The sequence below is a fragment of the Brienomyrus brachyistius genome, unplaced genomic scaffold (genome assembly GCF_023856365.1).
Source record: "Brienomyrus brachyistius isolate T26 unplaced genomic scaffold, BBRACH_0.4 scaffold64, whole genome shotgun sequence".
NCBI classification, from domain to species: domain Eukaryota; kingdom Metazoa; phylum Chordata; class Actinopteri; order Osteoglossiformes; family Mormyridae; genus Brienomyrus; species Brienomyrus brachyistius.
In genome coordinates, this window is record NW_026042339.1 from 529700 (window position 1) to 543690 (window position 13991).

At 48.1% G+C, this 13991-nt stretch overlaps 1 protein-coding gene and 1 long non-coding RNA gene across 2 annotated transcripts in view; one reads left to right on the forward strand and one right to left on the reverse strand.

The window, feature by feature from the left end:
- LOC125725270 (laminin subunit alpha-1-like) overlaps nucleotides 1-13991 on the forward strand; it is a 45768-nt gene that overhangs the window by 2706 nt on the left and 29071 nt on the right. Inside the window, 6 exon segments of the mRNA XM_049002034.1 lie at nucleotides 4491-4661; nucleotides 4927-5039; nucleotides 12088-12240; nucleotides 12242-12331; nucleotides 12583-12762; nucleotides 13387-13476. Of these exon segments, the coding sequence (XP_048857991.1) occupies nucleotides 4491-4661; nucleotides 4927-5039; nucleotides 12088-12240; nucleotides 12242-12331; nucleotides 12583-12762; nucleotides 13387-13476 (797 nt within the window).
- On the reverse strand, nucleotides 1997-5972 carry LOC125725292 (uncharacterized). The gene is made up of 3 exons (XR_007387415.1): nucleotides 5829-5972; nucleotides 3304-3365; nucleotides 1997-2049 (listed from the first exon to the last, which is right to left on the reverse strand). It is a non-coding gene; the product is annotated as an uncharacterized LOC125725292 (long non-coding RNA).

A 13991-nucleotide genomic window follows, 5' to 3' on the forward strand; every position in this document is an offset into this window, starting at 1 on the left:
CTGGTTGAATCGTGGGTGAATTAGGGACCCTGCTTGTTTAACCTGAGAGCTGCATGCATGATTATCGCTGATCTGCTAAACTGCTGAGTAGACAGTTTACAAAGCAGATAGAGTGTCTTGTATGTTACTTAGGTTTTAAAAATACCAGTTTTGTGCATTTGCATTTCCCTGGCAAAGGCAACACGACCCTGCGAGTTGACCAGAAGAGCAGAGCCCCCCCCCCCCCCCCCCCCTCACTGGCCTTTACAACGCACAGCACGGATCGGGCTCTCTTCCTGTGCCTGCTTTGTGTGGGGGTGCCGGCTTCCTGTGGTTTAGAACGACGGAGCGGAGAATGACTGTCAATAAAAGGGGATGGGTAAAGAGAAAAGGATAATGAAAATGATGTGAGTCGTCTTAGCGATACTCGTGTTTCTTCAGACTCAAGTTTCTGTTTTTTTCTGGTCAATTTTGCTGTCATTTTAAGCCTCCATTTTTTAACCACTGTTGAGCTGAGCCCTGTCATGTTGCTTTATATATGCATGAGTTTTTCCCTGTTAAATAAAAATGGGCTTTGCAGTGTTACTAACAGGACTTGTGATATTTTCTTGTTAAAGTTTAGGTAGCGACGGGCGTTATTGCTGCTTATAAGGGGTAGTACAGCTCTCTCACTGTCTGAGAGGAGATGTTCAATAATTCTTCTGAAGGTTCTAATACTCTGGTGGAATTGCTATATTATGTCCGGTACAGCTAATAGGCACCATTTGGAGCTCAGATCTTTCCTGCACTGACGCAGGTGCCTTCAGTGACTGGGCTGTTGAAGCCTCCTATTATGTCCCGGGTGGCCCCCACGATCAGCCCCGATCGCGGCTCTGCGGCGCTGAAACTCGATAGCGGTTTGTCCGAGGGACGCTGACCCCTGGGGTCTGCCGGGCAGCGAGCAGACAATGCAAGGGAATGAAAAACAAACCGTTTCCCAGCGCACTCACCTTTCGGCAGAGGAATCCTTCGCCCTGATCTTGACGTGTTCTCTAGGCGACATTAAATACTGTGAGTTGCACTCCCAGTCAGGGATAATCGCTTGCAAAACACTCCTCAGTGTCGGGGGGGGGGGGTGGATTCTTTTATATTTCTTAAGGTTTGCTGTTTTCCCGATGCATAACTACCTACGACGAGTACGTGAAGGCGTCTCGCTTTGTTTCACGCCGCTCATTTTCACAAATAAGTCATTAGCTCGCAGAATTACGTCGCAGAGGGACACATACAGTCATAAAGTGCCCATTAAAGTGCACTGGATCCGATGTTGTGCAATTTCTGGTCGGTGCCACCTCAAATAAAATTAAGAAAATCAATCATTTGGAAATTTTTATATGCATATCATGATGCCACTGTTTCTGTACCATGGGATATTCAAAATGATTCTTTTATAAGTGGCATAGAACTATTTGCATGTACGGTGCTGTTTCTCAAGGGTCTTAAGAGGCCCTTTTTTCCGGGGGGGGGGGGGAAGGGGGGGGCACACAGTATTTTTCAGTAGTTCTGGAAAGGGACACATGCTCTGTTTGTCATTTTTATGATGCTTCTTTCCCATAAATTTTCATCTTTTTGACGCGTTTAATTTCTTCGGATTTAGCTGCTCCGTCGTTTTTGCTTCATGTGAAATATACCAGATCTGTTACTTATAACTCTCCCTCCCACTGAACACCCCCACTGCTTGGCTTCCTCTGGGGTGGGGGCTATGTTTATTGATGTAAGGCTGAAAAAGCAGGTGCTGTGTGGTGACCTCCAACAGTCTGATCACCTGGAACAACAGCGGTTTGGCTTTGGAGGTTTACAGGATTGGGGAGGGGGCTGTGATTTATAGATGACCCCCCCCCGATGTCTTCACAGGACTTTCTCTCCAGTGTTTCAGAGCCAATATCAGAAGGACCTATCGGTGCCTTAGGAATATAGTGCTTTACCCTTTAGTAAATGTTACTTATCTGTTATATGGTGTCTCCCAGCACTTCTTTCGTTTCTGGAGTCCTTCCATTTATCGTCTAACGCGCTCCTACTCGGCTCTGCATAGGTCTGTGGTTAAATGCCAGGCAAAATTTAGTTACTGATTAATAATAACGTGACACGCGTGGAAACACACGGAAAAGCCATGTTAGCACTAGCGCAGCACCCATATAACATACAACATTATGAGTATTAGCTGCTCCTCTTTCTCACAGTGGCCGCTTATCAGTCAGCAATCGGCTCTGTCAGCCATGCAAAAAGCTGCCTTTGCCCCTGGTGATTACAACAGTTCCCCATGTCGTCTGCCTATTTATCTGTACTTCAGACTTTCAAATGCCCCCCCCCCCCCAAGGAGAATCTCTCAGGGACAGTCTTTATGTATGACCCCCTACTGATCTCCATACAGACTCCCAGAAAAGACGGTGACAATGTGGGATAATTAGAAGCATTAGATGTAGCCTCTGATTTGTAGGACGGGACTCTTCTGCCATTAATGAGATGCTTCTTGTCTGTCTTGTGGCTATGAGGGTATCGGTGCTTTGGCTGCGTTTTTCCGTTTCTCAGTTCTCTCTCTTTTTTCAGTTCCTGGGATGTAAATCGCTCCACTGTGAGGCAAATTCCTGCGGGATCATTTGAATGGGAGACGATATGAGCCCGATTTTGCCTTATCAGTAAGCATCTAGGGTGGACAGATTGAGAGGCACCCATTGTGAAGGGAAGACAGAGCAAAGTCTTTGTGGGGGGGGGGGGGGGGGGGGGGCGGGGGGTTGAGGAGGTATCTTCAAAGAAGAGCCCTGCTTTGAGGAAGCGTGCAAATTGAAAAGCAGTGGAAGGGTGCTGATGAGTTCTCCCTCGGGGGGGTCTTTACCTACATGGGGGGGGGGGGGGGGGGGCAGGGGTGCTGGGGAGGGGGTGAGGAAGGTGTGCTTGTCTCTAACTGCTGTGTTTGAGGGCTCCGTCATACAGATGCGACCCCCACTGCTTCTGTCCTTACCATATTAATACAGCCATTATATTCTCTTCCAGTTTTTCACCCCTACCGAGGTGAGGACGTTGTTTTTTTTTTTTTTTTTTTGCTTTCGGGCTGTTTGATATTCTCACACATTCAGCGTGGCTTCTCACCCCCCGGGATGGAGCAGATGGAAGATTCCACAAACAATTTAGCTCCCCCCCCCCACCCCCTGTGCTCTGTGACCTCTGGCATGTCCCACCTGATTACACACTACCAAAGGAACTTGGAAGACGAGGCCGATCAGACATTTGTAAGCGTTGTTAAATGCGGAAATCTGCGCAAATCAATTCTTATGTGCAATTTTCACTCACCATGCAGAATACAGCACATCCATGTGTAGGTTCCCATCTTTCTTGAGGTCTTCAAAGCTCTCCTGAAACAGTATGAGTCACGCAGTGAAACCACACATAATAGCTCAGTCTAGACAACGTTTTAAAAGTCTGCAGTGCTCAGATGGGCCCCAAATGGATTGCATTACAAAAAAAACTGCATTATAGAGACACTCGTACAGTTTTGATGGTTTTGTCTCCTGTCATGATTTTTTTCTCACTTATTTCTATATATATTTTGTTATTGTCGTACATGATGGGAGCAGGAGATTGTGGTTTCAAGCGTGGAGGTCAGGGCTTAACCGCAAAACCCCTGGGTTTCCCAGGTTCCTGTCCCACTTGCTTGTACCAATGGTGTTGACACCAGTACAGATGTGAGACGTGTGCTTCAGTATATTGGCAGTAATGGTGTGTTCCAGGGGGCGGCATGGTGGTGCAGTGGTTAGCACTGTTGCCTCACACCTCTGGGACCCGGGTTCGAGTCTCCACCTGGGTCACATGTGTGTGGAGTTGGCATGTTCTCCCCATGTCGTCGTGGGGTTTCCTCCGGGTACTCCGGTTTCCCCCCACAGTCCAAAAACATGCTGAGGCTGATTGAAGTTGCTAAATTGCCCATAGGAGTGCATGTGTGAGTGAATGGTGTGTGAGTGTGCCCTGCGATGGGCTGGCCCCCCATCCTGGGTTGTTCCCTGCCTCATGCCCATTGCTTCCGGGATAGGCTCCGGACCCCCCACGACCCAGTAGGATAAGCGGTTTGGAAAATGGATGGATGGATGGTGTGTCCCATTTACCTGGAGCTGGAAATGACGCAGGTTACCCATGTTCCAGCATAACAGGTCAGACAGCCATTTAGTGATACCGGTTCTAGCCCAGTTAATTGTTAGCCATCGTTAGCAAGACCAGTTGATACGAACGCATTACTCGGTTTTGGCATATACAGACACCCGTAGCAACACATCTACAGACAGCGGGGTGGACAGTACTGTGTAGTAATAAACGGAAGTATTAATAAACGGAATAAAACTACGGCTTTCAATTCCGTTGATGAAGGCCGCAGCCACCTTATTAGAAACGTACCATGAGCTCCAAGACATGGCCGCCTGGCCTGACTGCACTTCTGTGTTGCCTATGCATGGCCTGTAGACTCATGGTATCCTTCTCCACCCCAGGCCTTTTCCCAGCCATTCTCAACCTGGCCAGCAACGCCGAGATATCCACCAATGCCACGTGCGGCGAACTCGGGCCTGAGATGTACTGCAAGCTGGTGGAACACGTTCCCGGCCGGCGCATCCGGAACCCACAGTGCCGAATCTGCGACAGCAACAGCACCAACCCCAAAGGTGGGTTGTCGGTCTTTTTCATGGTCTCTTTGTTGGGTCGGGCCCCATTCGGAAAAAAAGACTGTGCTGGTTGAAAAAGTGGCGTTTCTGCCAGCCTCTGTTTGCTTCTATTAGCAGTCGCGCTAACAATGAGTTGGGCATCAACCTAATGAGTATTTTCAAGCAGAAACACTAAACATTGTGGCGTATAAACAACTCCGATGTTCAGTTTCCCAGTCCTAATGAGCTACGTGCTAACGGCTGCCCGGTACCCTTCCAAAAGCAGAGCGACATCCCATCACCAGCGCCATTGATGGGACCAACAGCTGGTGGCAGAGTCCAAGCATCAAGAATGGCCGCCAATACCACTGGGTCACTATCACGCTGGATCTGCGGCAGGTAGGATGGCCGTGGCCTCGTGTCGACACACCCTTACTATTTTGGATGAATTTCTCTGAGCCCACTTGCTGTGTCAAGCTTTAATACAGCTGGGTGCTCCTACTGGAGAAGGATTTAATCTCCTTTGGGCTTCCAGAAGCCTCCCTATCTTATCAGATCCGTTCCTGTCCATATTCGCTGTAGCAGCTGGTTTTCCTTTGTCTGATGAGCTACCAGACAATGGCCTGGAGGTAAGCCTTAAATGGACCCCTCAGCGCGGAAAATACCACCACCGCCCCCTACATATCCTTAGGTGCAGCTGATCGTAAACCAACCCCCCTTCCCCCCCGGATACACCTACCCCTAATACTGGAGATTTATGTTAGCTTGATGGATCTCAGCTTTCTGATGGGGAGGCAAGAGTCTGGACACACGGAAACTCCCCTGTTATACTATCGTCATTGGCGTCTCGGAAGGCGAACACACACCCACCGAGTTTACCACCTGCATTTTTTACTCATACCTGACGTTGATTTTCGCAAAATGACTCTGACCAATAATATCTCAAGCACTTTACTCCTGGTGTTGATTTTTTTGTTAACAACTCAAAGTTCTTACACCACCGACTATTAGCCAAGATGCTCTCTGATGGTGACACTTCCAACTATTTCAGGTATGTTTATTCAGACTATTTAAATTTTCAAAATGAATTAACTTATTTGATTGATGAAGGACCTATTGCTGGTTAGCCATTTGGAAAGACCAGTTTACTAAACTGGTTGCTGTCTCCAGCGTGACTATTCTACTTACCACTCAGAGATCCAGGAGCTTCTGTGGATCAGAACGAAATGTTCTGAGCTTTAATGGATGTTATGATGAGGCCGCCATATCTGCCCATTATCTACTGTTCTGGGTAACCTTGGTCCCTTTGAAGTTGCCTAATGCAAGCGACGTGTCCCACCCGGCTGCCCCAGTTGCGATGAACGGCAGGCTGTCTGGAGGTTTAGTGTTGAGGCAGATACATGCTGAGTCTCTGAAGATTGTCTCTTCTCATCACTACTGTGTTAAGGCTGTAAACCTCCCAGCTGGTTAAACAGCAGAAACCTGTAAAGCACATAAACATCACTTGGGGTGGGGGGTGGGGGCAAGCAAATATGTGAATGAGTCATGGGCCAGGGTTGGCCCATGATTCCCTGAACGGTAATTCCCACGTGACTGTTGAACTGGTTACTGTATAAACCAGTATGCAGACCTTGGGCCAGAGAGCGAGAGAGCAGGCTGTTTGGCCGTATGGATACCCCATTCAGAGGGGGGATTGCTCACTGCTCAATGAGTCTCGATGATGTCCAGGTGTTAAAATGAAGACATCTTCCTAGATTTGCGCCGTGGGTCAAAATCCGCCCTCACTCCCGAAACACATGCATGACGCGCCGCTTTGGCGCTGTAGATGAAATGGAGAGTTATTAAAGAGTGGATTGTTTTATTTGCCCCTGGTACCAGGATTTATTTCCAGATAAGATTTCATTTTGGAGCATCTTGCTGTAGCCACGCAGTATGTTTTGGCCTGATAGGATTACAGTTACGGAAGATGAGAAAGGGTTTGTCTGCAGGGTGATTATTTCAAGACTCAACAAAATTAATTTTTTTTTTGGTTCTTTTAATTAAAAAAAAAAAATCCATCCATCCATCTTCCAGCCCGGGAGGAGTCGGGCTGCAGTACTTCCCACTGAGCCCAGCGCCGCCCCCACTATTTAAAGACATTTATCATATACTTTCCGATTAATATATAATTATGTTGTTAATTGCATCTCAGAACTCCCAGTTAGTCATTTATGGGGCAGTAGAGATGTGCCAACATGCTCACTTGCATTTACCTACAGATGTGAAAGTTGCTTAACATTGTTACTGTATGCAGGGGACTGTCATTGGTGCCCCCCCCCCACCCCCTCATTCATGCCAGTAAGGATCATTAAAACAGATCCGGGGCGGCCCAACATAGGCCAATGCAGAGACGTGTCTGTACTGAGCTGCATGCTCGCTAATTTGTACCTTCATGCAAACTGGGGCTGCTCGTCGGAGCGGCAAAAGGTAGTGGAGCTGAGGCTGGGGCAATTAGAGGCTGTTGGGTGTCACGGTGGAGGGGCAGCCTCTGGGGGGTGGGTGGGGGTCGACCGGTGGGACAGGATAAGTGCGGACACAGGCACATAGGAGGAGAACAGCGCTGGTGGTGAATCTTGGTGTATGGGTGCGGTGAGGTGAAATCGACCCGTCTGTTGCAGGTGCTGGCGATACAGCCGCCGGCTTCATCGCGGCTGAATTCTGGTGCTTAATCCCACCCCATCCTGGGAAGCGGGGGACCGTGTGACCTGTTTGCTGCGGTCAGGCTTCACACACCTTGAACCCTCAAGGGCGACTGTCGGTGGTGTTTCAACGTTGATGGGGGAAGCAACTTGACCAGAAATTAGAGAAGAAATTCCCGCTAAGCCCATTAGGAAAGCGTTACTGGTTCCGCCATGGAAACGTGTGGATCTGTGGAGATCTCCCCTGCTCTAGAAGGCTTCTCTACTTTGTTTGGACTGAACTGATCATCCACTTTGAGTTGACTAACGATCGTATAAGATCCTGAATATAACTGGTGCTCCTGAAAAGAATCAGATGGAAGTCACTCATCTCTACTTGTCCATTGAAATTGAAATGATAGTATCTTCTTCTGTTTCAGTAATTCTCAGCTCTGGCCGCGTCTCTCCGTACCAAAGAAATCCTGACTGATGAGTTGGCATGTAGCTGAGTGGTGGGTGTTTGTAGGGGAAGCAGTAATGAGCCACCGCATTGTTAGGCTGCATGGTGGTGGTGGGGGGGACCAGGCCCAACAAGCCCCCGCACCCAACTGGAAAACTTCCATTATTTTGTACTGAGCCAGCATTTGCCCGATCTTTAAAATGCACGACTGTGGTGTGCATGCCATCTACTGGGGAACGGGAGGCCGGACCCTGTTATGGAGCCCATAGGGAGGCCTAAGATGGCTGTAAAACCAGGAAGTGTAAGACAACACAGCTGGCCCACGGGGAGGGCTCCCCTGGGCGGCCCAGAAGCGCTGCTATCTCCAGGCGCTGCACATTTGATCTGTCTGGGTGGGCAGGCAGTGTGAGTGCTCCAAATGGCATCTTGTTTGCCCCCCCCCCCCACTTCAGATAATGGACAGGCAGAGTGCCGGAAGAGCTCTGTTTGCGTGACCGTTTCCCGATACTTCCACCCATCGCTGTTCTTCTCTTACCCCCTCCCTCCCCCCTTGCTCCTCTCCTGTGGATGCCTTGTGAACAGGCTTATATAAGTGTATTCTGTGGGGCTCCACATCACACATGTCGAATGTGCTACAGCGGGGTTTGGTCTCCCCCGAGAGACGAGCACACCGTGCCCAGACAGGGAAGGTCCCCACAGGGTGAGCTGCTCCATATTCAATCAAACGTGAGGGCAATCCCAACTTCACACTCAAAATTCAGGGCTATCCCAACTTCACACGCAAAATTCAGGGCTATCCCAACTTCACACTCAAAATTCAGGGCTATTCCAACTTCACACTCAAAATTCAGGGCTATCCCAACTTCACACTCAAAATTCAGGGCTATCCCAACTTCACACGCAAAATTCAGCGTATCCCAACTTCACACTCAAAATTCAGGGCTATTCCAACTTCACACTCAAAATTCAGGGCTATTCCAACTTCACACTCAAAATTCAGGGCTATCCCAACTTCACACTCAAAATTCAGGGCTATCCCAACTTCACACTCAAAATTCAGGGCTATCCCAACTACACACTCGAAATTCAAGGCTATCCCAACTACACACTCAAACTTCAAAGCTATCCCAACTCCACACTCAAAATTCAAGGCTATCTCAGCTCCATAATCAAACATGAGGGTTATCCCAACTCCATACTCAAACATGCGGGCAATCCCAACATACACAAGATGCAGGGCATCCTTTATTTGGCTGCTCCAAGCTTATTCACTCACTAATGTGTCTGGGATTTCCAAGCTTACAGCTCCTTTTATTATAAGTTTACAGCGAAGCCCTTACTGATAGTTCATCAGCATACACGTTCGGCCAGCTGCAGACAATGTAAAATAGATGAAACATCATTTTAACCGACTTAATGAAAGAATAAAGGTTCTTCTATGTCCCTGTGGTTTGTATTACAGCCCAGTTCATGGTGCAGTGTTGCTATAACTCCCTCATTAACCCCAGGGCCTGGTTCAAAGCCCAATCCCACCCTCTAATCACCACTTACAAGCCTGAAAGGGTTTTACTGTTCCATCCGGCATGGCTGAATTACCCACGGGGGTTAACAACAGACCCATCACTTGGTCCAACCGCGGTGGCCCACTGCCTTTCTCAATGAACTGGTGTTCACTGCACCGCAGTGCGGCAGGCCGTTTCCAGCGTGCTGCTGTGCGTCGTTTTGTTTGGTCCAAATGCTACAGAATCGCTTCTGCAGAAGCCAGACGCCATGAGCCCGCTCAGGAAGTATCCACTAGCCTGAGGTGACGCTTATCACCTTGGGTAAGAGCCTGAACCCGGAGTGCGCTATACCCAGACGCAGCTTAATGCAGAACAGTGGCGATAATCTGAGTCGCAGCTATTTTCACGATTCCCAAAAATTATTTATGATTACAAATGCATATGTATCCCAAGAGCCAAGAAGGCTCCTTTTTTTGTGACATTATTCCAGTTTACATCACAAGAAGGAAATAGTGTATAATTAAATGAAAATAATTATTTTGTCAGAAGTAGTTTTTGGGAAAGTACAAAACAAGGGCCTGTAATTGTAGTGTTTATAATATACCTGAAAGGACGATTCACTGCTTTTTTTCTTTTAATTTTAGATTCCGACACAAAGTAAATGTACCTTTAAGGCCAGGCAGCATTTACTTATGGAAAGATTAAAGATTAAACACAGAACACTTTAACAGCATGACTGGAGGCAAGTTTATGGAGTAAATATTTATCCAGCATGCATTGCTTAGTAACCAACAAACAAAAAGCGAAATAATGTAAATTTGGATAAATACTGAAAGAAACGTTTCACGGAGTGAATACTGATTTGAACTTTGTAGACAGACGTTTTGACTGCTGATGCCATTTTCTTTGAAGGTTCCGTTTCCATATGGAAGCGATCAGTGAAAAGAGTTAGTGGGTGATTCTGCCTGGGTTTTCAAGATGTGAATTTATGACATTTTCGAAAAAAGTGATTTTTCCGGCACTAGGATCCATTCATTCATTTCAATGTTGAGTTTGATTCATTTCATGCAGTGAGAAATTCGAGCCTCTCCGCAAAGGCTTAGAAGTGATTGTCATTCCTCTCATCACAGCCAGCCAGAGCAGGCCTAGGGAGGCTGGGCTTGTCTGGAATGCTCGTTGAAACGGAACCCAAGGCTTAGTCAGCACAGTCGCCCCCAGCACTCGGGCGGGGGTGGGGGGAGCAGATCTCTATGGTGCCCTGGTCATAGACCAAATGGCCACACCACATACTGCTAACAGAGTGCAGAGTTGAGCAATGCAGCCCCCTCAGATTAGGGTGCAGTGGGCTTAAGTGGATTGGGAGTTGTGGGGGTGGGAATTTGGCTCCTGGCTTGCATTGGGGGCTCTCTGGTGTCTGTGAACATCTACATCAGGAGCCCCTGGTGCGTCACTGAACAGTTCAGGGCCACTTCCTGCCTCGGAGGCAAAAAGGAATGACACTCGGGAGAAATTTTGGTGTTTCCATACAGGGACGGATTACGGACGGGGCCAGCGGGGCCGCTGCCCAGGGGCCCTTGGGGTGCAGGGGGTCCGTGGGGCCCCTAGCCCAAAACAATTTGCAACGCTTATCAACAATGTATTTTCGTTTGTCTATTTTAGAGGGCCTACATTCTTTGATCCTCTGCCTACAAGGGCCCCTGACCCTACAGGGAGGGCGTTTGGCTGCCAAGGGCCCTTGAATTGTGGTGGTTGTGGTGGTGGTGCTGGTGGTGGTGGGGGGGGGGCCCTCGCGACCCATAATCCGTCCCTGTTTCCATAGTATTGTGACAAACTGGCCTACTATGTACAGACACTCCTCTACTTACGAACGAGTTACATTCTGGCCGTTCGTAACTTGAAATGTCCGTAAGTCGTTATTCAGCATCATTTTAAGGGTGTACACAAGTACAAAGAACTAGGATGCTGGGAGTACGCACGCTACGCTGCTGCGCAGCGGGAATAGCGGGCAGAAGTCATGCTAGGAGGAATTGGCGCGCAGAAAAAAAAAATTATGTTTTACCGGAATACGATTTACTAATTAGGTTAATTGGCCTTGAGGAGAGTGAGATGACAGGGTTGTATGTGTAAACTTGTTTGACGTTTTGAACATGGGAGAGATGGCAGAAAGGTTGCCATCTAGTCACAGCAGGATGCATTTTTCGATCAGCACAGGGGTTAGATTTTCAATAGTAGCAGTTGCTAGAATTTACATGTAACATGCATGTAACATGTATGTAACATGCATGTAACATGTATGTAACATGCATGCAGCCCAGCTGCATGTCAACTCATCATACATTCAACATATAGATTTTAAAATCTACTTGCGTCATAAAATGTCAAAACACTTGCAGAGTTTGGAAATGAAAGTCTGGAACGGTATGGGATTTTAAAATGGGAAGCGTGTCAGATTCCAGGGCTGAATCTGGGGGGGGGGGTGTGATCGGGACACGGAGTGGTTGAATGTGGCCACCATGCTGGCTTGTATCACCGCCTGTTTTTTCTCCCGTCTCTGTTTCCACCATCTTACTTGCATGCAGGGCTGGACTGGGATTAAAAATCGACCCCAGACTTTGGGGTCCCCCACGGTAAGTTTTGCCAGCCCACACAGCAGTTGCTCCACCGTGAAATTGCCCGGTATACCAGATGGCCAGACCAGCCCTGCTTGCATCAGCAAGGTCGCAGATTAAATATGGAAGTGTGAGAGACCAGTGATCCCCAGACCAAGGTCACCCCTCCCCACCAGAGAAGACATCTTTGAGTGACTGTGTCCACGCCCATGTGTCCAGGTCTTCCAGGTGGCCTATGTCATCATCAAGGCAGCTAACTCGCCACGGCCCGGGAACTGGATCCTGGAGCGCTCTCTGGACGGCGTGCAGTACCATCCCTGGCAGTACTATGCCATCAGCGACACCGAGTGCCTGACCCGCTATAACGTCACCCCCCCGCATCGGGCCCCCCACCTACAAGAGGGACGACGAGGTCATCTGCACCTCCTACTACTCACGCCTGGTCCCACTGGAGCACGGCGAGGTACGACCTGTTATCACACTATTTCTGAACTGCAAATTGCGCCCCCTGCTGTCAGATTAACATAATCACAGTAGATAGCAGGGTTATGCTCCTCTTAAACCGTGTTTAGCCCGTCAGTTGCAGATGGGTGGTGATCCTACACATAGCCACTTTACTGGATACAATTCAGATGTGGCCAATGACAGGGCAGGACCTGGCACAGCTAGCTTTGGGACAGAATCCTCTAAGCAGCTCTCCTTCCACCCCTGCAGATCCACACCTCCCTGGTGAACGGGCGACCCAGCGCCGACGACTTGACGCCTGAACTCCTGGAGTTCACCTCTGCCCGCTACATCCGCCTGCGCCTGCAGAGGATCCGCACACTCAACGCTGACCTCATGACCCTCAGCTACCGCGACCCCAAGGAGGTGGACCCGATTGTCACGCGGCGGGTACGTGCTACAGTGTAGGCCCCTCCCAGAATGACGTGCGTCTGGGAACAACAGGCACAAACTCCACACATATACCTGCATATATCACTTGCCATTGGATGCAGAAATATTTCTGTCTACAACAATACTCAAAGAAAAAAGAAGATTACTGAAAGAAGGCTTAAGACTCATTTAATAACTTGTTTATTGTGACTATATGAATAACATTCCTAAATTATTAAACAAAGCGCTCTAAACCATAAGCAGCACATTGAAATAGTGTCTGCACTTATGTGCAATACAATAACTCTGCTGAAGACCAAATAAAGTTGCAGGACGTGATAAGACAATGAAACTGGATAGGGAGAAAATGCTGGTCCACTATAAATAGTTTTACAAATATTTCTAGTTATTTTGACCCAGAGGTTTCCCGTCTGCCTTGAATTCTATGACTACCGCTAATAATTTTGTTTCTGTGCTGAAGGCGAATAATTTGTGTGTCATTTTTTTGGTCTTTGAGTGAAAGTTCTGCTCTTCCCTGATGGACATTTTGGTCTGAGAATGAGAGGTGCATGGTGGGGGTCTGTGCCGAATCACGCCTATCCACACCTAACCACGCCTAAGCACACCTATCCGTGTCCACAGTACTACTACTCCATCAAAGATATCTCGGTGGGAGGGATGTGCATCTGCTATGGACACGCCCAGAGCTGCCCGTGGGACCCCGTCACTAAGGTACCGTCACCTTGGAAATCACTCTTTGCAAAAAACCTAATTTAATTGTTGGTGTGGCTTGTCTCTTTGTGTGTGTGGCTCAGTGGGTTAGGACATTATACCTCTGAATGGAACTTTGCAGGTTCAAATCCCACCCAGCATTACTGTTGGGTTACTGAGCCGATTTGCTACGGGGGCTGTTTGACCCCGCTTTCTGAAAGATGTACACTACCAGTGAAATGATTCTCTACATTTGCGTATTGCTCACTTTTACTAAAAGTGCACTCAATATTCTTTGCTAGCAAATAAATTTACAGTGTGTTCACCGTTTGAGTACCTTTATTGGCCAGAAAATATATCTTCGATTCATCAAAGTAACCTCCTCTAGCAATTCAAGGCATTCTTTCCACAGGGGACATTAAATGCTGATCTGTTTCATGAGATGAAGGTTATCTAGTGCATTTAATGTTAAAGGACAGCCTAGAATCTGACTATGCCATCACCACACAGCCAGTTAATAGGATGTCAGACACGCA